General features: G+C 37.4%; 1 protein-coding gene and 1 non-coding gene across 14 annotated transcripts in view; one reads left to right on the top strand and one right to left on the bottom strand.

The window, feature by feature from the left end:
• The window catches only part of YAF2 (YY1 associated factor 2), an 83,563-nt gene extending 58,981 nt beyond the window's left edge, over positions 1 to 24,582 (top strand). For 11 of the 13 annotated variants that reach the window (XM_032248469.1, XM_032248470.1, XM_032248466.1 and 8 more), the window contains 2 exons: positions 21,723 to 21,875; positions 22,745 to 24,582. In XM_032248469.1, the coding sequence (XP_032104360.1) occupies positions 21,723 to 21,875; positions 22,745 to 22,982 (391 nt within the window). In that variant the 3' untranslated portion in view covers positions 22,983 to 24,582. Of the gene's footprint in view, positions 1 to 21,722; positions 21,876 to 22,744 lie in introns of those variants that run through there. The other 2 variants (XR_004259972.1, XR_004259970.1) reach the window with 1 other exon arrangement.
• LOC116530428 lies at positions 21,243 to 21,349 on the bottom strand. The gene has a single exon (XR_004259990.1). It is a non-coding gene; the product is annotated as a U6 spliceosomal RNA (small nuclear RNA).
• Positions 24,583 to 25,620: the final 1,038 nt, after the last annotated feature.

The following is a 25,620-nucleotide window of genomic DNA, read 5'->3' as shown; positions in this document are numbered from 1 at the left end:
CCTCCCAAAGTGCTGGGATTACAGGCTTGAGCCACCGCGCCCGGCCTTAGGTGGTTCTTAATAAAAGATTAGCATTATGCACCCTGTCTCTGGTTTAGTACAAATGGAAAAGGCAAATAATTTTACAAGCAAGTGTTCTTCATTTAGTATGTATTTATTTGGTGTCCAGTACGTGCATAACACTTGTGAGGGTTAAAAAGAAATGTAAGTAGTTTGAAAATGGTGCTGACACTTTGGACAGAAGATATTTTTTTAGTTGTAAAAAATAAAAACAGAAATGGGAGCAAATTTTACTTGATGATATAGTTATATATGTATTTGCAATGATTATTTGTCATAGTCCACATAGGCTGTAGGGTTTTAGAGAGGGAAGAGATGACTATAATACGAGAGTAGACATGATTATTTGGAAAAGATGGGATCTTCTGTGGATTAGGAGAGCAAGGGTGAAATGTAATAATTTGCTTCACCTGGCAGATCCTGATTTAATCCTTTTTTTGTAGGCCATTGACTGCACAATAGGAGCAGCCGAGGAGCTTCGAAAAATAACCTGTACCAGGCTTCACTCCTGGAGATTTTTTTATTCAATTGGTCTGGGTGGGGGCCCTAGTATAGTAATTTTAAAAGGACTCCTTGTGATGCTAATGTGCAGCCAGGGTTGAAAACAAGTGCAGTGGGATCACAGATCCCTGGAAACTTATTAGTAGGATGGCTTAACATTCATTAATTAAAAACATTAAATATTTATATTTCTTTATTGATAGATGTACTTATTTTTGAACATTAAGTATTTTTATGCCATAGGCATAGGGAACTTATAATCTATTCTGGTAGAAGAAAACTGATAATAAACTATTAATAATAATATTTGATGTAGTAAGTAGAGTTAAGTGCTTTGAAGAAAGTAATGCACAGTAAGGCGGATAGAGTAGGGAGTGAGGATGGAGAGAGTAGAGTGCTGTTTTGTGTGAGGTTAAGAAAGACTTCTACAGTTATAATCCGGCATTCATATGCAGTAAAAAAAAGAAAAAAGTAAAAACGAAGACTTCTGTGACATTTGGCATTTGAACAGAGACCTGGAAGAAATGAGTGAGTAGGCAGAGGAACAGCAGGAGAAACCCTCGAGCAGAAGTAGAAAGCCAGTGATGCAGGATGCTACGGACCCAATTGTATCTCCAAAATTCACATACTGAATGAAGCCCTTGCCCCCAATGTGACTGTATTTGGAGATAAGGCTTGTAGGAGGCAATTAAGATTAAATGAAGTCATAAAATCCAGTAGGATTGGTGGACTTGTTAGAAGAAGGAGAGGTTTGTCTATCTCTCCCTGTGCATGCACTGAGGAAAGGCCATGTGAGGACACAGTGAGAAGGTGGCCGTCTGTAAGCCAGGAGGAAATGTAAGAAGAGAGCCCTGAGTAGAAGCTGAACCCTGCTGGACTTTGGTCTTGGACCTTCCAGCCTCCAGAACTTGAGAAAATAAATATCTATTGTTTTAGCTACTCAGTCTATGGTATTTTGTCATGACAGCCCAAACAGACTAAGACACTGGAATAATGGGTTCCACATAGAAGAATATAGAAGATCAGATAGGAAGAGTCTAAGTCACATAGAGACTTGTGAACTAGAACAAGAATTTTGAATTTTATTGATTGCCATATACTCTGGCTGCCAATGTGTACCAAGGGAAGGGGATTGGTTGGGTGAAGAGGAGGACCCCATTGGATGGTTTCCAGCAGAGGAATAATAGAATTAGATTTACATTTGGAAGGATCACAGTGGCTGCTTGGTGGGAAAATGGCCTGTAGCGGAACAATTGAGGGATGTTAGTTTTTTTGTTTTTTTTCGAGATGGAGTTTCGCTCTTGTTGCCCAGGCTGGAGTGCAATGGCACAGTCTTGGCTCACTGCAACCTCTGCCTCTGGGGTTCAAGCAATTCTCCTGCCTCAGTCTCCTGAGTAGCTGCGATTACAGGTTCCTACCACCACACCCGGCTAATTTCTTTTGGGTTTTTAGTAGAGACGGGGTTTTGCTATGTTGGCCAGGCTGTTCTCAAACTCAGGTTATCCACCTTCCCTAGCCTCCCAAAGTGCTGAGATTATAGACGTGAGCCACTGCACCCGGCCAGGATGTTAGCTATCAAGATATTAAAAGGGCGGTATCAATGGAGGTGGTAAACAAGCATCCAATTTTAGACTTACTTTGAAGGTGGGGATGGGAAGAATTTGATGGTGATTTACACGTAGGTATGAGAGAAAAGGGAATAAATACTGCTTCTAAGTATTTGGTCTAAGCAACTAGAAGAATGAAGTGCTATTTACTGAAGATTGTTGAAGAATGGAAGAATCGGAGAAGGGAGAAATCAAGAGTATGTTGTTGGCTGGGCACAGTGGCTTACGCCTGTAATTCCAGTACTTTGGGAGGCCGAGGCAGGAGGATCACTTGAGGCCAGAAGTTTGAGACCAGTCTGGCCAACATGGTGAAACCCCATCTCTACTAAAAATACAAAACTTAGCCAGCATGGTGGTGCATGCTTGTAGTCCCACCTACTCATAGACAACCAGGTGGATTTTTTGAGACGGAATCACACTCTGTCACCTGCAGCCTCTACCTTCTGAGTTCGAGAGATTCTCCTGCCTCAACTAGCCTCTCGAGTAACTGGGATTACAGGCGCATCCCACCATGTTTGGCTGATTTTGTATTTTTAGTAGAGATGGGGTTTCGCCATATTGGCCAGGCTGGTCTTGAACTGCTGACCTCAAGTGATCCACCTGCTTCAGCCTCCCAAAGTGCTGGGATTACAGGCATGAGCCATCAAGCCTGGCCCCAAGTGGATTTTAAATAGGCAGTGGGTTATGTAAGTCTGGAGTTTATGGGAGACATTGGGGTTGGTATAATTTTTTTTTTTTTTTTTTTTTTTTTTGAGACGGAGTTTTGCTCTTGTTACCCAGGCTGGAGTGCAATGGCGCGATCTCGGCTCACCGCAACCTCCGCCTCCCGGGTTCAGGCAATTCTCCTGCCCCAGCCTCCTGAGTAGCTGGGATTACAGGCACGCGCCACCATGCCCAGCTAATTTTTCGTATTTTTAGTAGAGACAGGGTTTCACCATGTTGACCAGGATGGTCTCGATCTCTTGACCTCGTGATCCACCCGCCTCGGCCTCCCAAAGTGCTGGGATTACAGGCTTGAGCCACCGCGCCCGGCCTGGGGTTGGTATAATTTTATAATATCAGTATATAGATCAATTGTTTTCAACCTTGAATACAAATCAGCTTGGGAACTTCAAAATATTTGAGCCTACAGATCCTCATTTAAGTGGGACCTGGGTATTCCTGTTTTAATTTGATTAGTGGTTAGGTTAAAAAAATTTTAGGGCCGGGCGCGGTGGCTCAAGCCTGTAATCCCAGCACTTTGGGAGGCGGAGGCGGGTGGATCACGAGGTCAAGAGATGGAGACCATCCTGGTCAACATGGTGAAACCCCGTCTCTACTAAAAATACAAAAAATTAGCTGGGCATGATGGCGCGTGCCTGTAATCCTAGCTACTCAGGAGGCTGAGGCAGGAGAATTGCCTGAACCCAGGAGGCGGAGGCTGCGGTGAGCCGAGATTGTGCCATTGCACTCCAGCCTGGGTAACGAGCGAAACTCCGTCCCAAAAAGAAAAAAAAAAAAAAATTTTAGACAGCTTTTTTTTTTTTTTGAGGTATAATTGAGATAAAATAAATCATACATCCGTTATCTTCTGGAGTTTCTTTGTGCCCGTTTTTAATTCCTCCCTCCTGTATTTACCCCTCTCCCATCTCTGGTCGCTAAGCAACCACTGATCTGCTTTCTGCTACTACAAATTAGTTTGCATTTCCTAGAAATTTACATAAATGGAATCATACAGTGTGGATTCTTTTTTTGTCCAGCCTCTTTCACTCAGCATAATTTTTGAGTGTCAGTAGTTCATTTCTTTGTGTTGCTCAGTAGTATTCCATTGTATGGGTATACCATAGTTTTCTTTATTCATTCACCTGTTGATGGACATTTTGGTTATTTTCAGTTTGGGGCCATTGTAAATGAAGTTGCTATGGACATTTGTGTACAAGTTTTTGTATGGATTTATATTTCCTTCTCCGAGAACATACCTGGAAATGGAAATGCCTGGATGTTATGGATCACATTGTTCTCATATGTTTCAACATTAAGGGTTTATATATGCCTTTGAGGAAAATTTAATGCATGGAAAAGATTATTCAGGGACTACTTTCATTATTAAAATTAATGTTCTTACTTTCAATGTCATAATCTGGTTTTTCCTTAAATTTTATTTTGATAAGTATTATTTATAAAATTTAGCAAAATTTAACTTTTGTTTTCTAGGCATAGATATTTTTAAAACGCCATTGCAGGTGAAATCCAATGTGGAGCCAGGGTTGAAAACCATTGTACTGATGATACTTAAAGCCAAGGACTGAATAAGGTCACCTACAGGAGTGCTTTTAGCATGCATTAAAAAAATCACCCTAGTTCTAGGGCAAGGCCTGAGAATTTGCATTTTTAAAAGGTCCCTGGTTTTGATACTCTTCGTTCCTCAACTACACTTTGAGTAGCACTGATCTGGAGAGCTAGCGTAGATAAGAGATATCTAAAGATTCAGTCCTGAGATACTCTGAAGTTTAGAAATTTGGGAAATTGGAAGGGAATCAGTAAATGAAACTGTGAAAGAGTAGCCAGTGAGGCAGGAGAGAAATGTGAACAGTGTAGTGTCCTAGCAGCTGAGTGAAAACAGTTTTTCTGGAAGGGAAGGAGTGTTAAACTTAGTGAAATATTGCTGGAAAAGGCTAGGATGACTACAGTTGACTGTTGGTAAAGTGGTTATTGGTTACATTGAAAGAAATAATTTTGCTAGAGTGGAAGGACAAGAGCCGGATTGATGTGTGCCTATGATAGAGTGGGAAAGTATAGAGATTGAGTATAGACAAATTATTTGAGGTGTCATGGAAAAGAAAACAGAAATGGGGCAGTGGCTATTCAGGGATATAGACTCAGGAAAGAGATTTTTTTCCCTTTTTGAGGTATGAATTATTGTAATATGTTCGTAAGCTGACAGGAATAACACAGTAGAGAAGGAAACACTGTTTAAGCAGGAAACAAAGGAGGTCAGTGGCAGGAGTGTGTCCTGGAGAAAGGGTTCCAGTGGGCAGAGAGATGGATGGTTTAAATAGGAGTATGGATAGGGAAGTCAGAGTATATCGGGACAGATGGAAGGTTGTGGACATTCTAATCGAATAGCTCCTCTTTTATCTGTGAGATAAGAACAAAGATCACCCCATTGATAAAATAGCATATGATAAAAGTAAGTTTTGTTCAGTGCCCTGTTCCCAGTACTTAGAACAGTACTTGGAACATTTACTGGAACACAGTAAATGCTTAATAAATATTTGTTAAATAAATTAATAATAAATGTTAATTTATTAATGTAATAAATACATATTTGTTAAATAAATAAAACAAGAGTTATCTTGAATTGGAAATGAGAAGGTAAGGATTCAAGTAGGTGCTGTAGAAGTCTGTTGTCGTGTTAAGCTGGAGCAGTATTAGTGGGTATGATAAAGAGGAACAGTTGGAATAATATGAAAGACAGATAGAAAGGACTTAAATATTTAGTTAGCTAAGAGGAAGGGAAAGTTGAGAGTGACCTATTTGTAGCCTGGAAGATTGTCTGTAGTCTTTCAAATTAAGTGAAAAGCAAATACCAAACTGTGATGTCATTTAATGATTTGAGAGGTTTTGCTGAAAACTTTAACCTAGTTTTTATAGAAATGATGTTAAGTAAGGACTATCTTAGTATTTACCAAGGAATCAAGTCCTCCTGCCACCACCTTTTAGGAGTTGAGGGAAAATTGTGTTCTGGTCTGCTGTAGAAGTGTTTGCTGCTGAAAATTAAATATATATAGACCTTGGAGCCCAGTGCGTGACTGTAGTCTCAGTTACTTAAGAGGCTGGGATAGAAAGATCTCTTGAACCCAGGAGTTTGAGACTATGCGACTATGATTGTGCCATTCTTCATTCTGGGCAGTAGAACAAGACCCCACCTCTGGTATTTAGAAGAGTTTTTACTCCAGAGCGTCTCTCTCATATTCTCTCTCTCTCTCTCTCTCTCTTGCAGTTATTCCCCATTTTGTCCCTTAATGTCCTAACCCTGGGCAACCACAAGTCTACTTCCTGTCTCTATGGATTGGCCTATTTTGGACATTTTATATCAACAAAACCATGCAAGAATATGTGGTCTTTCATGACTGGTGTCTTTCACTTAGCATAATGCCATAGGCTCATCCATGTAGTATCTGTCAGTACTTCATTCCTTCTTATGGTAAAATAACATTTTATCTTATGAATATACACCATATTTGATTTATCCATTCATCAGTAAACATTTGGGTAGCTTCCACTTTCAGGCTATTAGGGATAATGCTGCTGTGTGTGTGAAGATTCATATACACGTTTTGTGTGAACATATGTTTTCATTTCTCTTGGTTATGTACTTGATTAATTCACTCCTGCGCAGATTTCAGAATAGCACTTCTGCTATCTCTGGGCTTCTGTGTTTTTCAAGCCTTTTAAATATATTATCAGTTAAGAAAGTTGTAGGCCCTGTCCTAGTCACTTAAAAAATATTCAGGTCTCATGTTGGCCTACATAAAATTGTATGGCATCTAAATTAATCCACCACTGTATCATACATACTTCAGTTGAAGCATATTTAAGAAGGCTCTATAGTCCATCTGCTGATGGTACCTGCTGTCATCATGGTTTTAGTAGCCAGGTAGATGGATGGATATAAGAGATTTCAAATCATAATAATTTATAATTTAAATGCCTTCTGTACTTTATTTTGATAAAAATGTAAGTGGTTATTAAGTACTGTTAGTCATTCAGCTTTAACTCAACATTCCTTGTATCTTTCTTTAAAGCTTCTAAATTACTTTAATTGACAAGCTTCCCAAGATTCAAGGTGAATTTAAAGTTAAAAGATTGTCATTTGTAAGTACTTAACTGTGTGAATAAGGATTTTCTCAGCATGGTACAACTAAACTCAATATAGAAAGAGCATAGAACATTGGAAGAATAAAAAAACAGCATTAACGTTTGCATTACAGATAGAGGCTAGTTTGTTGAGGAGCCTAAATACTTGTTTTTAAACTCTTTTTTTTTTGTTTGAGACAGGGTCTCCCTCTGTCTCCCAGTATGGAATGCAGTGAAGTGATCATGCCTTACTGCACCCTTGACCTCTCAGGTTCAGGTGATCCTTTCACCTTGGCCTCCTGGGTAGCTGGGACTGTAGACACGCACCACCATGCCTGGCTATTTTTTTTTTTTTTTAAATTTTTTGTAGAGGTGGGGTTTCACCATGTTGCCCAGCCTGGTCTTAAACTCCTGAGCTCAAATAATCCACTCAGCTCAATTTTCCAAAGTGTTAGGATTACAGGTGTGTGCTACCATGCCCAGCCAGATGTGAGATTTTTGTGATGAGAAAATGATCAGGAGTTATATACCTAGTTCTGGCCCTTTTGCTTGTAGTCTGTAAGAATCACAGGAAGTTGCTTAGTCGATTTTATTTTTAAAAGTAATTCCACAAGTAACGTATTCATCTCTCTTTCTTTTCTTTTTTTTTTTTTTTTTTTTTTTTTTTTTAAAGAGATAGCGTCATAGCATGTTGCCCAGACTGAAATGGCAGTGGCTATTCACAGGTATGATCATAGTGCACTGCAGCCTCTAACTCCTGGCCTCACGTGATCCTCCTGCCTCCCAGTCCCTGACTGGGACTATAGGCATGCACTAGCATGCCCGGATAGTACATTACCTACTTTAAAATACTAGAATATTACAGATAAAACTGAACAGTTCCAGCCTGGTGCGGTGGCTCATGCCTGTAATCCCAGCACTCTGGGAGGCCGAGGCGAGTTGATCACCTGAGGTCAGGAGTTCGAGACCAGCCTGGGAAACATGGCGAAACCCTGTCTCTACTAAAAATACAAAATAAGCTTGGTGTGGTGGTGCATATCTATAATCCTAGCTGCTCAGGAGGCTGAGGCAGGAGAATCACTTGAACCAGGGAGACAGAGGTTGCAGTGAGCCGAGATTGAGCCATTGCACTCCAGCCGGGGAGGCAGAGTGAAACTGTTTCAAAAAAAAAAAAAAAAAACTAAACGAAACAATTCCTGACCATGTACGTTGCCCTAGTGCACTCTGCCACTTCCCACCATTCAACATTTAGACTAATATTAGGGGAAAGAAAGGAATATGTTTGTATATAACAAGGCATGTGCCACCATACCTGGCTAATTTTTTTGTAGAGATGGGGTTTCACCATGTTGCCCAGCCTGGTCTTGAACTCCTGAGCTCAAATAATCCACCCACTTCAGTTTTCCAAAGTGTTAGGATTATAGGCATGAGCTACCATGCTCAGCCAGATGTGGGATTTTTGTAGTAAGAAAATGATCAGGAGTTATATACCCAGTTCTGGCCCTTTTGCTGTAGTCTGTAAGGATCATAGGAAATTGCTTAGTTGATTTTATTTTTGAACAGTTGAACATTATTCTTGCAGAATATAGATAATAATGATACTATTGGAGAGATGGAGCAATAGGCTAGAGTGCAGTGGCACAATCACGGCTCACTGCAGGCTTAACCTCCCAAGGCTCAGCTGATCCTCCTGTCCCCTACCCCCAGTAGCTGAGACTACAGGTGCTTGCCACCATGCCCAGCTAATTGGTGTGTTTGTACGCATGTGTGTGTGTGTGTATTTTTTTTTTTAATTTTTAATTTTTATTTTTGTAGAGATGGGGTTTCGCCATGTTGCCCAGGCTAGTCTCTAACTCCTGAGATCAAGTGATCCACCCACCTGAGCCTCCCAGAGTGCTGGGGTTACAGGCATGAGCCATCATGCCCAGCTGCAAGTTTTCTATATAGAGGAAGCAAATGGAACTCTTAGAGTGGATGAGCTCCCTGAAGCAGAATATAAACGAGGAACCAACACAAATGTCAAGTATTCTTTGATATCATTATGATATACAAGATAAATGAACATGTTTTGAGATAAATTATGATTCAGAAGAGAACAGGGCCAGTTCATTCATTCAGCAAACATTTGTTGAATGTCTATTAGGCTCTGAGCTTGTTACCAGTGTTCCAGAAATGAAAAGACACAATACTCCAGGAGCTTGCAAGCATACCTACAATTACAGTATAATGTGACTGACTTATTTTTCAAAAACATAACATAGCCAGGTGTGGTAGCTCATGCCTATAATCCTCACACTTTGGGAGGCTGAGGCAGGAGGATTGCCTGAGGCCAGGAGTTTGAGACCAGCCTGGGCCATGTTGTGAGGTCCTCGTCTCTACAAAAAATAAAAAAAAAATTACCCAGGTGTGGTGGTACCTGCCTGTGGTACCAGTTACCTGGGAGACTGAGGTGGGAGGATAGCTTGAACCCAGAAAGTTGAGGGTGTAGTAATCTGTGGTTGTATGTGTGAGAGGGAGTGGGGGAGAGAGAGAGAGAGAGGGAAGGGGGAGACGGGGAAAAGGGGAAGGAAGGAACTCTTCTACTATATATCTCTAACCCTGCTATTTCCTAAAATTTAGTCTTGTAGCTCCACCACTCAATAGTGTCATTATTATCCACATCCTTCAAGAATAGTTTGTATTCAACATGAAAAGAGAAGAAGTTGGCTGGGCATGGTGGCTCACACCTATAATTCCAGCACTTTGAGAGGTTGAGGCCAGTGGATCTCTCGAGTCCAGGAGTTTGAGACCAGCCTGGGCAACATGGTGAAACCCGACTCTACAAAAAATGCAAAAATTAATCTGGTGTGGTGGTGCACGCCTGTAGTCCTAGCTACTTGGGAGGCTGGGGTGGGAGGATTAGTTGAGCCCAGGAGGCAGGGGCTGCAGTGAACTGAGATTGCTCCACTGCATTCCAGCCTGGGGGACAGCGAGACTGTCTCAAAAAAAAAAAAAAATTAAGGAGAAGAGATTAAGAACAGCATGAAGTAACCCCAATATTAAAAAGGCTGAGAGAGGAAGTACTAAGATTAGAAGAGCCAGTTTAGATATAAGACTGCTGAGAAGGACCTACTTACTGGTAAAGGTAGGAAGAGGAATGAAAAAGTAGAGCCTTTGTAGCTGTCATGCAAGAGTGTTAAATAGTGTGTCATAATACACAGAGGTCAAATAAGATGAGGACTGAAAGGTATCTTTCGGTTTTGGCATAGTTGGTGACCTTAGTATGGTTTCTTTAGTGGATAGGAAAGAGGTTTGGAAAGGTAGAAGTGAAGACAAGGACATAACTGAGAGAATGGTAGGCATTTTCAAAATACTGGAAGAGGAGAATGGTGTAGAGCAAGTAAGGGATTAAGGGAAGATTGTTTTCCTCCTAGATGGGAGAGACTTCACTGTATTTCTATGTCTGAAAGGAGTGTAGTGCTGTTATGATGGGAGTGGTGGTATAAGCCCTGTAATACTTTCAACATTTTAAAAGGTAATTGTGAGTTTTTAAACATTAAATTAAAATATTAATACTAATTATAAATCTAATTAGAAGATCTTAAAGTTTTTTTTAATACTTAGGCAGGCTACCTGAATCAAATGACATGTAAATGTGCAAATATGCCCTTAGACCTAGAGGTTGTATAGTAAATTCTGCTTACTCTACCTACTTTGAGAATGCTGGCTTGTTTCTGTGAATGGAGTGTTCTTGTTTTTTTAAAAGAAAAATTATGTTTAAAAAGGATTTTGATAGTTTTGAGAAAGAGAGCTAAATACCAGGTTAGAGTCTGTATTTTCTGCAATGTTAGATAATCATTTGTTTGAAAATAATTTAAGGAAGAAGCCAAGCCTCTTTTTTTTTTTTTTTTAATATCAATCTTGATGTATTTATTCACATATTTGATAAAAAACTGAATCACCCTGCTTAAATTTTATGACATAAAATTTTTGTCTTTCGGCCAGGTGTGGTGGCTCACGCCAGGCCAAGGCAGGTGGATCGCTTGAGGTCAGGAGTTTGAGACCAGCCTGACCAACGTGTCGAAACCCTCTCACTAGGCCTTCATGGAGAAACGTACTGTTGAAAAAAACAAAACAAAACAAACCCCGTCTGTACTCAAAATACAAAAAAAATTAGCTGGGCATGGTGGTCCACGCCTGTAATCCCAGCTACTTTGGAGGGTGAGGCAGGAGAATCACTTGCACCCAGGAGTTAGAGGTTGCAGTAAGTCGAGATCACACCATTGCACTCCAGCCTGGGCAAGAAGAGCGAAACTCTATTTAAAAAAAAAAAAACTTTCTTTTCCTGAGATAGACATCATGGGAAAGTTTGTCAGGAGCGTTTTGGGATTTATGTGAGACAAAAGTGTAACAGATTCGTAGATTTAAAAATATGTCATCAAGATATAGTTGTATATTGTTCTACAGTATATATATTTTTAATATTCTTTATTTTATTTGACTCACCCAATTATCTTGGGATGCAGTCAGAGCTCAAGGTATGGAAACACAGCCATATGATGACTTGTTTGTCCTGGGCTGTAGCTGGGACTATAGGCATATGCCATCACTCCTGGCTACCTTTTGGTAGAGATGAGGTTTTGCCATGTTGCCCAGGCTAGTCTCAAACTCCTGGGCTCAAGCGGTTGGCCCGCCTTGGCCTCCCAAAGTGCTGGGATTATAGGTGTGAGCCACTGAGCCTGGCCAGAAATTTTCAACAGCTTTTTGTTTATTGAATTTCCGTTGTGTGCTACTTATAAATATTTTTCAACATTGAGCTAAGAACAAAAAGTGGTATTTCTAATAGGGTAGTATTTAAATAGTTACAGATTATGTGTATTGTTTTAATAATAGATATACACATTATTTTTCTTAAATTGGACCCAATTTTAGTTTTTGAGTCCTTTTTCAAGCAGTTGTGTGTATAGAATTGATAATACTTTGTTTCATTCTTTCTTTGAGATCTTCACAGAAGAATATTTATTTTTTGAAATAACCATATGGATTTTTTTTTTTTTTTTTTTTTGAGATGGAGTCTCACTCTTGTTGCCCAGGCTGGACTGCAATGGCGTGATCTTGGCTCACTGCAGCCTCCTCCTACCAGATTCAAGAGACTCTCCTGCCTCAGCCTCCCAAGTAGCTGAAATTCTGCAGGCATGCACCACCACACCCTGCTAATTTTTGTATTTTTAGTAGAGACAGGGTTTTACCATATTGGCCAGGCTGGTCTTGAACTCCTGACCTCATGATCCACCCGTCTCGGTCTCCCAAAGTGGTGGGTTACAGGCATGAGCCACCGTGTCCAGCCTCTACCATATGGATCTTTTGGGCTCTTTTATATTTCTGTTGTATATAACAGGATGTTAGTTATTTGAGTTTTCCTATATCTTTAGTAGTTTATTTCATCATCTGAGGAACTATTTTATTTATATATTTATTTTTGTTTTACTTTAAGTTCTGGGATACACATGCAGAATGTGCAGTTTTGTTAGATAGATATACATGGGCCATGGTGGTTTGCTGCACCTGCCAATCCATCATCTATGTTTTAAACCCTGCATGCATTAGATATTTGTCCTAATGCCCTCTGTCCCCTTGCCCCCCACCACCCGACAGGCCCTGGTGTGTGATGATCTTCTCCGTGTCCATGTGTTCTCATTGTTCAACTCCTACTTATTAGTGAGAACATGAGGTGTTTAGTTTTCTGTTCCTAGGGACTATTTTATCTTTACTACTTAGTTATTTATAACCTTATTAAAAAGAGACCAAAATAATAAGAAAATAGAAAAATGATGGAATCATCTAGAAGGATAGTGCAATTTTGAAAAAAAAATCCACTATTGTATCATCTGTCAAGAAAGTATAAAAGTATAGTGACAGCACTTTTGTAGTCTTTGCCCTCCTTTTATTTTTTTAACTTTCATTGAATACATTTGAGAATTCAGAATTTTTCATTTTCTGCTCCTAATGATAGGAAAATTTACAAGATGTTTCACATTTATTTCATGAATCAGGGGATGAGTGTAAAACCAGTGATAGTGGCATCCAAAATTGTAGTGGTGTTGAAATTGACCACATAAGGGAAATATCAGACCATGAGTCTTTAAATGACAATATCCTTGATCATTTTTCTCAAACTCAAGAATCGATAAGTGAAAAATATTTCTGAGCACAAAAAGTAAATGTGGTTTCTCATATAAGTAGTCATTCAACGGAAAGGATTTTATCATGCAATATTTTCCAAGAAGAATTTGGAGCATCTTTTTTTGGTTTAAGGATGTGTGACAACATTCTTCATCTTTTATATTTGACACAAAAATTTACTTGAGATAGTTCGTAAGTGGACAGATACAGAAGGTAGGTATGTGTACCTCATCTACAAATGAAAATGGTAATTTTGAAGCAGAGAGAATGTCTGTGTCATCAAGAAATTATGAGTTTTCAAGGTTTTCAAAAGTAAAGCGTCCTATGATACAAGTGCAAGAAGTGGTAACAGTAAAGAAAAGCTAAAATCTATTAGAAATATATTTGAGACCAGGCACAGTGTCTCACACCTGCAATCCCAGCACTTTGGGAAGCCGAGGCAGGTGGATCACCAGAGGTTGGGAGTTCGAGACCAGCCTGCCAACATGGTGAAACACCATCTCTAAATATATAAAAAATTAGCCAGGCATGGTGGCACATGCTTCTAATCCCAGCTGCTCGGGAGGCTCAGGTAGGAGAATCGTTTGAACCTAGGAGGCAGAAGTTGCAGTGAGCCAAGATTGCGCCACTGCACTCCAGCCTGGGTGACAGTGTGAGACTGTCTCAAAAATAAGATAGATAGATTAATTAGATAAGATTAGATAGATGGATAGATAGATCGAATTTAAAATCAAGAATCAGTACTTACAAGATGAATGTTCCTACAATTAGGCCTGACAGTTGATGGGGAGTTAGTTACATTAAACAAACAAACAAACAAAAAAATCTTTTGGCCATTCGAGGTCTAGATAACTTCAAAAACAAGTTATTATGGAATAAGAAATTGGGTTTACTATCTTTTAAAGTTTTAATAAAATGCTTAATGAAGTTGTTTCATTGTTCCCTTATTAAAAGGGTGCATCGTCATGTCTGATTTTCCTGGTATACTAACCATTTAAACATGGACAGAAGTTCTTTCCTCTCTGTCTATAATAAGTCCTCCTTCTGTTTTCTCTATCATAGAACACAGTTTCTTTTCTTTTTTTTTTTTTTTTTAATTTTAGTGCATGAGGGCAGGGGCTATGTTTGGCTTGCTCATGGTTAATCTCTAGCACCTTACCTACTGTCTGACACATGTAAGTGTGCAATAAAATTTGTCAAACAGGTGGTTTCTTTTTTTTGCCCGCCCCCCCCACCCCCCCAGCAGACAAAGTCTCACTCTGTTGCCCAGGCTGGAATGCAGTGGTGTGACCGTGGGTTACTGCATCCTCCATCTCCTGGGCACAAGTGATTCTTCCACCTCAGCCTCCTACAGGCGCGTACCACCATGCCTGGCCAATTTCTGTATTTTTTTGGTCAAGATGGGGGTCTCACTATGTTGCTCAGGCTGATCTCGAACTCCTGGACTCAAATGATCTGCCCACCGTGGCCTTCCAAAGTGCTGGGATTATAGGCGTGAACCACCACACCCGACCATGACCAGGTGGTTTCTTATAAAATCTTTCCTTGGTTAGATTTTTGAGCTTTTGTTAGCCAGAGTATCAACAGATTCACAATAGGTTTGGATTTAGTCCAGCCTTTTTTTATCCAATGAGATATACCATATTGCTTCAATTTACCATATATTTTGGTGTTGCTAAGCAGATTACTTCTTTTTGAAGTTTGAGTTATGCTGCTGCTTTTTGATAAAGCATCAGTCATTGTTTTTAATATTTTTTCTTTCTTTCATCTTACCTGTCCAACTTGACAAAGCTAAATTATGAAGTTGATCAGGCTTAAAATATTATTCCTATAACATTTAGCACAGGGGATTTTTTGTCAGTGGGGTGGAAGGCAGACACATGGTTGAAAATTGCATATATCAAATGAGTATGTATTGACCTCCTGTTCACACAGAAGCTCAGCCAGCTCCAAAAATATTTTGTCCTGATGAGTAATGAAATGGTCCCCTTTTTTTACATGATAGTAAATCAACAGACTGCCAAACCTTATTCAGTCTGTTTGGGCTATCTATGAAAGATACATAGGGATCCCCAAATTGGTTAATATCAGATTTTACAAATATAGCCTAATCATGCATATGTGAATAAGTAGATGATAGACTGTAGTTGGCCAGTGGATAGACAGTACTGATTTATTAACTAGGCAGCCATTTTGTGCACATCAGCTCCTGATTATCACGGAAGCTTTGGCATTACTTAAAAGTGTACTGTCAAAACCATGATTGGTAAACCTGTGAACATAAAAAGGCATATTTTATAAATGATACTCTGCCTTTATTTCCTGAGTTAACTATTTCCTACCTCTAAAATTTCCTCCTATCCTGATTTTTCTCGTCAAGTAGAAAAGGGATCACAATCCTTAAGATACCTGGAGATAGCAGGGCCTTTTTTTTTTTTTTTAATAGGGCATGGAGTTGAGTGACTAAAGACATTGTAAAAAGATCATCATAAACTGTGTTCCTCCTACCTTCAATGAAAGCTCTTCAAGAGCAGCAGATAACTTTATTTGAATAAACTACATATATGTATGTTTTGTGCTTCTTTTCTCTCAAAATTCAACCAGATGAAATAATCCTAGAATTGAGGTACAAAAACATAATCTTCAAGTGAAAATCAACCTTCACATTAATAATAAGAATAAAAATGGGTCTTAGGCGCTGATAAAACAGACTCTAAACCAACAAAGATCAAAAGAGACAATGGCATATAATGGTAAAGGAATCAATGCAGTAAGAAGAGCTGACTATCCTAAATATATATGCACTCATACAGGAGCACCCAGATTCATAAAGCAGGTTCTTATGGGCCTACAAAGAGACTTAGACTCCCACACAATAACAGTGGGAGACTTTAACACCCCATTATCAATATTAGACAGATCAGCAAGACAGAAAATTATCAAGGATATCCAAGACTTGAACTCAGCTCTGGACCAAGCAGACCTAGTAGACATCTACAGAACTCTCCACCCCAAATCCACAGAATATACATTCTTCTTACCACCACATTGCACTTACTCTAAAATTGACCACATACTTGGAAGTAAATAACTTTTTAGCAAATGGAAAGAATGGAAATCATAACAAACAGTGCCTCAGACCACAGTGCAATCAAATTAGAACTCAGGATTAAGAAACTCACTCAAAACTGCACAACTACATGGAAACTGAAAAACGTGCTCCTGAATGACTACTGCATAAATAATGAAATTAAGGAAGAAATAAAGATGTTCTTTGAAACCAGTGAAACAGAAGACACAACGTACCAGACTCTCTGGGACACATTTGAAGCAGTGTGTAGAGGGAAATTTATAGCACTAAATGACCACAAGAGAAAGCAGAAAAGATCTAACATCAACACTCTAATATCACAATTAAAAGAACTAGAGAAGCAAGAGCAAACAAATTCAAAAGCTAGTAGAAGGCAAGAAATAAATACAATCAGAGCAGAACTGAAGGAGATAGACACACAAAAAACCCTTCAAAAAAAAATCAATGAATCCAGCAACTGGTTTTTTGAAAACAGCAACAAAATAGATAGACCACTAGCCAGACTAATAAAGAAGAAAAGAGAGAAGAATCTAATAGACACAATAAAAATAAAGGGGATATCACTACTGATCCCACAGAAATACAAAGTATTATCAGAGAATACTATAAACACCTCTATGCAAATAAACTAGAAAATCTAGAGGAAATGGATAAATTCCTGGACACATACACCCTCTCAAGACTAAACCAAGAAGAAGTTGAATATCTGAATAGACCAATAACAAGTTCTGAAATTGAGGCAGCAATTAATAGTCTACCAACCAAAAAAAGTCCAGGACCAGACGGATTCACGGCCAAATTCTACAAGAGGTACAAAGAGGAGCTGGTACCATTTCTTCTGAAACCATTCCAAACAATACAAAAAGAGGGAATCCTCCCTGACTCATTTTATGAGTCCAGCATCATCCTGATACCAAAATCTGGCAGAGACACAACAAAAAAAGAAAATTTCAGGCCAATATCCTTGATGAACATTGATGTGAAATCCTCAATAAAATACTGGCAAACCAAATCCAGCAGCACATCAAAACGTTTATCCATTACAATCAAGTAGGCTTCATCCCTGGGATGCAAGGCTGGTTCAACATATGCAAATCAATAAATGTAATCCATCATGTAAACAGAACCAATGACAAAAACCACATGATTATCTCAATAGATGCAGAAAAGGCCTTCAACAAAATCCAGCACTCCCTTATGCTAAAAACTCTCAATAAACTAGGTATTGATGGAATGAATCTCAAAATAGTAAGAGCTACTTAGGAAAAACCCACAGCCAGTATCATACTGAATGGGCAAAAACTGGAAGCATTCCCTTTGAAAACTGGGACAAGACAAGGATGCCCTGTCTCACCACTCCTATTCAACATAGTATTGGAAGTTCGGGCCAGGGCAATAAATCAAGAGAAAGAAATAAAGGGTATTCAGTTAGGAAAAGAGGAAGTCAAATTGTCTCTGTTTGCAGATGACATGATTGTGTATTTACAAAACTCCGTCTCAGCCCAAAATCTCCTTAAGCTGACAAGCAACTTCAGCAGAGTCTCAGTGTACAAAATCAGTGTGTAAAAATCACAAGCATTCCTATACACCCAAACAGACAAATCATGAGTGAACTCCAATTCACAATTGCTACAAAAAAAATAAAATACCTAGAAATATAGTTTACCAGGAATGTGAAGGACCTCTTCAAGGAGAATTACAAACACTGCTCAAGGAAATAAGAGAGGACACAAACAAATGGAACAGCATTCCATGCTCATGGATAGGAAGAATCAATATCGTGAAAAGGGCCATACTGCCAAAAGTAATTTATAGATTCAATGCTATCCACATCAAGCTACCATTGACTTTCTTCACAGAATTGGAAAAAACTACTTCAAATTTCATATGGAACCAAAAAAAGAGACTGCATAGCCAAGACAATCCTAAGCAAAAAGAAAGAAGATGGAGGCGTCACGCTACCCGACTTCAAACTACACAAGGCTACAGTAACCAAAATAGCATGGTACTGGTACCAAAGCAGATATATAGACCAATGGACCAGAACAGAGGCCTCAGAAATAACGCCACACATCTACAACCATCTGATCTTTGACAAACCTGACAAAAACAAGCAGTGGGGAATAAATGGTGTTGGGAAAACTGGTTAGCCATGTGCAGAAAGCTGAAACTGGATCCCTTCCTTACACCTTATACAAAAATTAACTCAAGATGGGTTAAAGACTTAAACTTAAGACATAAAGTCATAAAAACCCTAGAAGAAAACATAGGCCATACCATTCAGGACATAGGCATGGGCAAAGACTTCATGACTAAAACACCAAAAGCAATGGCAACAAAAGCCAAAATAGATAAATGGGATCTAATTAAACTGAAGAGCTTCTGCACAGCAAAAGACACTATCATCAGAGTGAACAGGCAACCTACAGAATGGGAGAAAACTTTTGCAATCTATCCATCTGACAAAGGGCTAAAATCCAGAATTTACAAAGAACCTAAACAAATTTACAAGAAAACTACGAACCCCATTAAAAAGTGGGTGAAGGATATGAACAAATACTTTCAAAACAAGACATTTAATGCAGCCAACAAACATAGGAAAAATAGCTCATCATCACTGGTCATTAGAGAAATGCAAATCAAAACCACATTGAGATACCTACCATCTCACACCAGTTAGAATGGTGATCATTAAAAAGTCAGGAAAAAACAGATTCTGGCGAAGATGTGGAGAAATAGGAATGCTTTTACGCTGTTGGAGGAAGTGTAAATTAGTTCAACCATTGGGGAAGACAGTGCAGCGATTCCTCAAGGATCTAGAAATAGAAATATCATTTGATCCAGCAATCCAATTACTGGGTATATACCCAAATGATTATATATCATTCTCCTGTAAAGACACATGCACATGTATGTTTATTGCAGCACTATTCACAGTAGCAAAGACTTGGAACCAACCCAAATGCCCATCAATGATAGACTTGATAAAGAAAATATGGCGCACATACACCATGGAATACTGTGTAGCCATAAAAAGGATGAGTTCATGTCCTTTGCAGGGACACGGATGAAGGTGGAAACCATCATTCTCAGCAAACTAACACAAGAACAGAAAACCAAACTCCACTTGTTCTCCCTCACTCATGGGTGGGAGTTGAACAATGAGAACAGATGGACACAGGGAGAGGAATGTCACATACTTAGGCCTGTTATAGGGTGGGGAGGGATAGCATTGGGAGAAATACCTATTGTAGATGACGGGTTGTTGAGTGCAGCAAACCACCACGGCACCTGTATACCTATGTAAAAACCTGCACGTTCTGCACATGTACCCCAGAACTTAAAGTATAATTTAAAAAAATGGTATAGTTGTGTAATACACATTTAGGAAAGCCTAGGGAAAAAAGAGAAAGATATATAACTACTCAAGAACAGAAAAAAATAACATTTTTCTTAAGGCCAAAAGGAACCATTATAGAAAAGTTGTTGATGCTTAAAAAATAACAAACAATACTAGGTACAGAGATTACATGATCATTTATTATATCACTAGTCTCACATTTTTACTTCCGGTATAGTGTAGTACCTTTCTATTTCAGACTAATGCCAGTAACCATTTTAAAATTAAAGTCGGAATTTCTTCAGTGATTTCTCGTCACTTAAGGATAAAATCAGACTGCTTAGCTTTCAGTCTTGGGACCCTTTCTTATCTGTCCATCTTGGTTTTTTCCCTTCTCTCTCTGCCACTCTGCTATCTCAAACTTGATCCTGCAGTAGTACCAGTATTCATCAGATATATTGTACGTCTTCATGCTGCTTTTTAAAGTGTGGTCCCCAGAGACATCAACATAACTTGGAAACTAGTTAGAAATACAATTTCTTGGGCTCTACTTCAAGGCCTACTGAATCAGAAATTCTGGGAGGAAGGGCTAAGCAAGCTAAACAAGCCTTCTAGGTGATTCTGATGTACCCTAAATTTGAAAACCACCACCTTAACCCTTTTCTTTTTTAATCTCAGCCATTAATTACCATACTTTCAATATCACTTTTATTTCTGCACCTCTTAATCTGCATCTCAAACTCAAGTCGGCAGTCCTATTTTTTAAGCTGTATGTTGGACAGCTGTCCTGGATATCCTTTCATTACTTCACACTGTCGAGGCCCTGTAGGCCCTGAACAAAATTCATTATCCATCTCCTGAAATCTGTTTTACATACTGTTTCCTATTTTCTCCCAGCCTTGCAGCTTAGACTCTTAGATTGTACAGTATTTTCTCATTATTTTTTATGTTGTCTTGCCACAGAGGAACAGGGAAGAAAAAAAAAGATGAAAAAAAAAAAACTCTGCTAACCAAAAAAGGGTCAGGATTTTTCAGGCAATAAAGTTAACATTATTTGTAGAGCATCTGTTAAAATGTATTTTTATCTTACTCTCCCTTACTTTTTCCCTCCTCCTCTCTGCCTCTTTCCTTGCTGTATTCTTCTTTCTCTCTCAAGAACATTAGAGACTATTTATTTTTAATCTTTACCTCAGTTGTGGAAGTTCTGTGGTAAAGCTGGAAAGGTAAAAGCTTGTACCAGCTTCAGATGTTGAAGCCAGGCAACATTTCAGATATCCCTGAACAGGTCCTACAGTAGGTTTTCAATAAATATTTTCTAAGTGAGTAAGTTAGCAAGTAGATTAATCTCAAAGGACTGGGCAGATCTCCAAGGTCAAAAGCGCATAGTGAGATTGTGGCTGGAGACATTAGAAACTTAAAGGATTTAAGCAATAAGGAGTGAGAAATTTTGATAATAAATATTTATCAAAAATTGTGATATTATAAATATTTTATAATAAAATTTGATAATAAAATTTTTAATAATATGAATGAAAAGTTTTAAAGAATAGATAGCCATTGTCATAAATGGTTAGGTATTTCCTTCTCTGAAGAGGGAGGGATAAATTATTATTTCTTTTATTTGTTTTTAATTTTTATTTTTTTTTTTATGGAAGGCTTCACGAATTTGCGTGTCATCCTTGTGCAGGGGCCATGCTAATCTTCCCTGTATCATTCCAATTTTAGTATATGTGCTGCCGAAGCGAGCACATAAATTATTATTTCATTGTAAACTTTGAAGTTTAATTTTTAGAATTCATGTTCATATATGGGTACATTCCATTTAGTTTGATACATATTTTAAATAATTTCTTATGTTGATTTATGCAACAGTATTCTAATGTTTGACCACATATTTAGACTATAAATTTTAACGTTATAGTTGGTTCTGTTTTTTTTGAACAGGAAAAACAATAATATATATCTTTAAAATTGTATATTTGATTGCCTTACATATGAGGAATTTTTATACTTGAAAGTTATTTTGTTATTAATTTGTTCTCATAATGTGAGCTATTCTCCCATAAAGAACGTATGTTTTAAGTTATAATTTAAAACACCTTTCTTTTTAACATGCACACAGGAAACCTCGACCTGTTTCCCAGTTGGTTGCACAGCAGGTTACACAGCAGTTTGTGCCTCCTACACAGTCAAAGAAAGAGAAAAAAGATAAAGTAGAAAAAGAAAAAAGTGAAAAGGAAACAACTAGCAAAAAGAATAGCCATAAGAAAACCAGGTAAATTTGAAGAATGTTTTATGACATTTTTGAAATAATAAAATCATTTAATTTTTTTTAACCTTGATATACTAACACATACAAAGTAGGAGTAAAATATTTGATCTCATAGTATCAGGAAATGTTTGTCTGAGTTTGATAGATAGGTTGGAAATGAAACACAGAAGCCACAAATACAAGCTTAAATGGGTTGCTGCTTTTTTCTTTTTACTAGATTGGAAGACGTTTGTGTCTGGGTGTTTTGTTTTGTTTTGTTTTTCCTTTCAAAAGAACTATTTGAAGCCAGGAGTGGTTTTCAAAGTACCAAACAGATACTTGCATGGGTCATGCGTTTCGAAATGGTTTATATGGGTACATCTAGTACGTAGTTTACTTAGAACAATCATGATACCCTTATTAGTTTGTGTCAGTGGAGTAACAGCCTTCCTTGCATGTAGCTCAACCTTAGCTTTTATCACTTTCCTCCATGATGCAACTATTTGATTGCTGTCTAAAACATCAATTTTAATAAAATGAATAAGCTGTCTGCAAAATTATGATACAGCTAAAGAAGCACAATTAAGTTACTTCTTCTAGGCTGTCACAGCTTTTGGTCACACTGAAGAATGTTCATGAATGATTGGTCTGATTAATGTTTGTTTTTGTTTTTGTTTTTCCCCATTTATTTATTTTATTGCATTTTAGGTTTTGGGGTTGATTAATGTTAATGAGTTGAAACATTTTGTGATGTTTTTGTGGCAGGTTACACATAAATTGCTTTAACTATATGTATTCATTTTATGACTTTTACCTACTTTTATTATTTATTATATGTTCAGAAATTTGGTAGACAGAAAAGCTAGTTTAAAATTTCATTTTTTTATGTTTAGGCCAAGATTGAAAAATGTGGATCGGAGTAGTGCTCAGCATTTGGAAGTGACCGTTGGAGATCTGACAGTCATTATTACAGACTTTAAGGAGAAAACAAAGTCACCGCCTGCATCTAGTGCTGCTTCTGCAGATCAACACAGTCAAAGCGGCTCTAGTTCTGATAACACAGAGAGGGGAATGTCCAGGTCATCTTCACCTAGAGGAGAAGCCTCATCATTGAATGGAGAATCTCATTAAAGTTTATTTTCTCCAATTTCTTAGTTACTTCTGTCCTACCACGCAAATACAGATTATGCCAAGAGGTACCACATTTTCATGACAAACATGTTCATGAACAATCCATAATTTGAGTTTTACATAAAATAGAAATTTGTTAAAATTTGTAGATTTTATTGCAACTATGCCTACCCAAACATTTCCAGACTTAATATTTTGGTATCTGCAATTAAGTGCCATGAAAATGTGGTTGAATTATTCATTATGCAGTGTTATTGGTAAGTGTATTTTCACTTTTAGTTTAGTGAATTCTAACACATAATTCTTGAATTCTCTACTATTGGCATGTAATGAATTTAAATTTTTTATAACATAGTGCAAGCTGCCTAAATATGTATTATTTGAGAATTGTGAAACAGACAGTTATATGTATACAAGTCAAAGATCAACTTAATCAACTATTGCTGCAACAGGTTTTTCTTAATGGTTATCCTCTTAAATACACCTGCTGGTACTTGGTGTGGTTAAATAGGAAAATTGTTATGAAATAAAGAATTTGTATGAACCTTTGCCAATCTTTTGACACGTTTTACTAATTATTGTTCCTGAATTATGTTTCTGGTTTTATCCATTTTTTGAGGTTTTTTTTTTTGTTTCTTTGCTTATTTTTCAAAACATTCATTTATTGTAATGTTTACTAGCAGACTAGTAAACAATAAAATATTGATTATTTAGCTTTATAATTCAGGTTTAGTGCTATTGTCATTGAACACTGGTTTTTTTTTATATCATATAAAACATTAAAATTCAAATAATTATAAGCACTTGGCAAAAACAAGAGAAAAGAAACTTGCCGTATTTTACAAGCTATAATTTTAGAAAAGCTTTATCTTGATAGTTTTATCACTGTTTCCTTGTCCCAAACTTATCCAGGGCCATAGAAGTATGAATCTAATTAATACGGGAATTGTTGCACAGAAATGGGAAATAGCTAATTTTAAATCAGTTAAATTGGACTCTTATTAAATATAACAATTCTTATAAAAATCGTAGTACCCTATTTTCAGACATAACTGCCAGTTTACATATTACTCAGTGTCCAGAAAGGAAAAAAGTACAGCCCCACTTATACTATGTAAAATTACCAATAAAATATTTTTATGACACAGATTTTGCATTTTTGTTTACAACTATTAAAGTGTTTTATGTTGTATTTAAAATTTCAGCCTAGAAACCACACAGTACTTCTTAAATTCTCCTGGGGTCTCCTGCTTCCTCTTAACCATTTGCTTAATATATATCCACCTATAGAAGATGTCTGAATTGTAAATGAACTTAAAAATAGAATGTGGATACAAAATATCACATAAGACATCATGGTAACATTTGAAAAAAAAAAAAATAAAACTGTAGACCCTAACAGTTGTGATATTTGGTGGTTTTGTGTGGTAATGTAATTTCCTGTTTAATTACAGTATTTTTTACAGGCACAGTGGTACTGTCTTTTTTGTAAGATGCTAGTTGTGAAATAGTTAATTGCATACAGTAAAAGTCTGTGATTAAAACATTTATATACCTCATTCTTTAGTGTTGTTAAATGAAAAATTAAAATTTGTGTTTATTGTAAGATACTTTCAATGGAATACCAACTAACCAGTTATGTTCCTTTAAAACATGAATTTTTTTTTGTCTTCTGTTTTTAACATGTTTCAAATGTTTTATATATTCATTTTGAGAGATAGTAAAAATTAAAAAATGTAATAGGGAAAATATTTAAGTCAAAACTATGCTTTAAAGGCATTACATCTTATGATCCAATACTTTCAGGATATATTTTAAATGCGCTGCAAGAGAGAAAAATCTGACAGGAGATGGGATTTTACCTAAATGGAGTATACTCATCTTTCTACAAAGGTGGGAAGACAGTATAGCATGGAGATTAAGCATGCTAACTGACACCTGGTGTTTGAATCCCTGTTGTAGAATGGAAGTGAGCTTAAATTACCCAAGCTTAGTTTCCATCTATAAAACAGGGCTAATGGTAGTCATATCTACTTCATAGGGTTATTGGAGGATTAAGTCAATCCATGTAAAATTCTTAACAATTATCTGACACATATTGGCCATTCAGTAAATGTGAGCTTTTATTATTGTTATAGGTAAAATCCCATCACAAAAATACAAAAATATTTTTTGTAACAAAAATTATTTTCATGCCCTCTTGGATGACCTAAAGTAAAAGTGTTCTATAGATTTCACTAAATTTTCAGTGTAATATCAGATGTTTTCTCTGGACCCAGAAAGACCATCTTTCCCTAATTAAAGAAACTGATGGGTGTGCACTATGAGACTGGAGAAATCAATTAAGTTGACTAGTTTGAAATTTTGTTTTATTAATCACAATTGTCTCAAACTGCCTTTCTTTCACCCTACCTCAAATACACTTCCACACCAGGAAAAGAGACCCAAATTCCATAAATAGAACTGATGTTAAAATATGCAGAAAGATTCAGAAGCTAGTTTTACAGTACATGTTTTGCCGTTTTTCACGAACTTACAATGTGGTTTGAGCAGTGGGTTCTTTTAGCCAAATTCCATACAAAAAGAACTTGGATGTTTTCCAGCATTTACTTTGCTATAAGTAAGAGTGAAGATAGGC

Source organism: Sapajus apella, unplaced genomic scaffold, assembly GCF_009761245.1.
Source record: "Sapajus apella isolate SASKATOON/1434 unplaced genomic scaffold, GSC_monkey_1.0 scaffold66, whole genome shotgun sequence".
Taxonomy (NCBI): Eukaryota; Metazoa; Chordata; class Mammalia; order Primates; family Cebidae; genus Sapajus; species Sapajus apella.
This window is presented reverse-complemented; position numbering and strand designations above follow the sequence as displayed.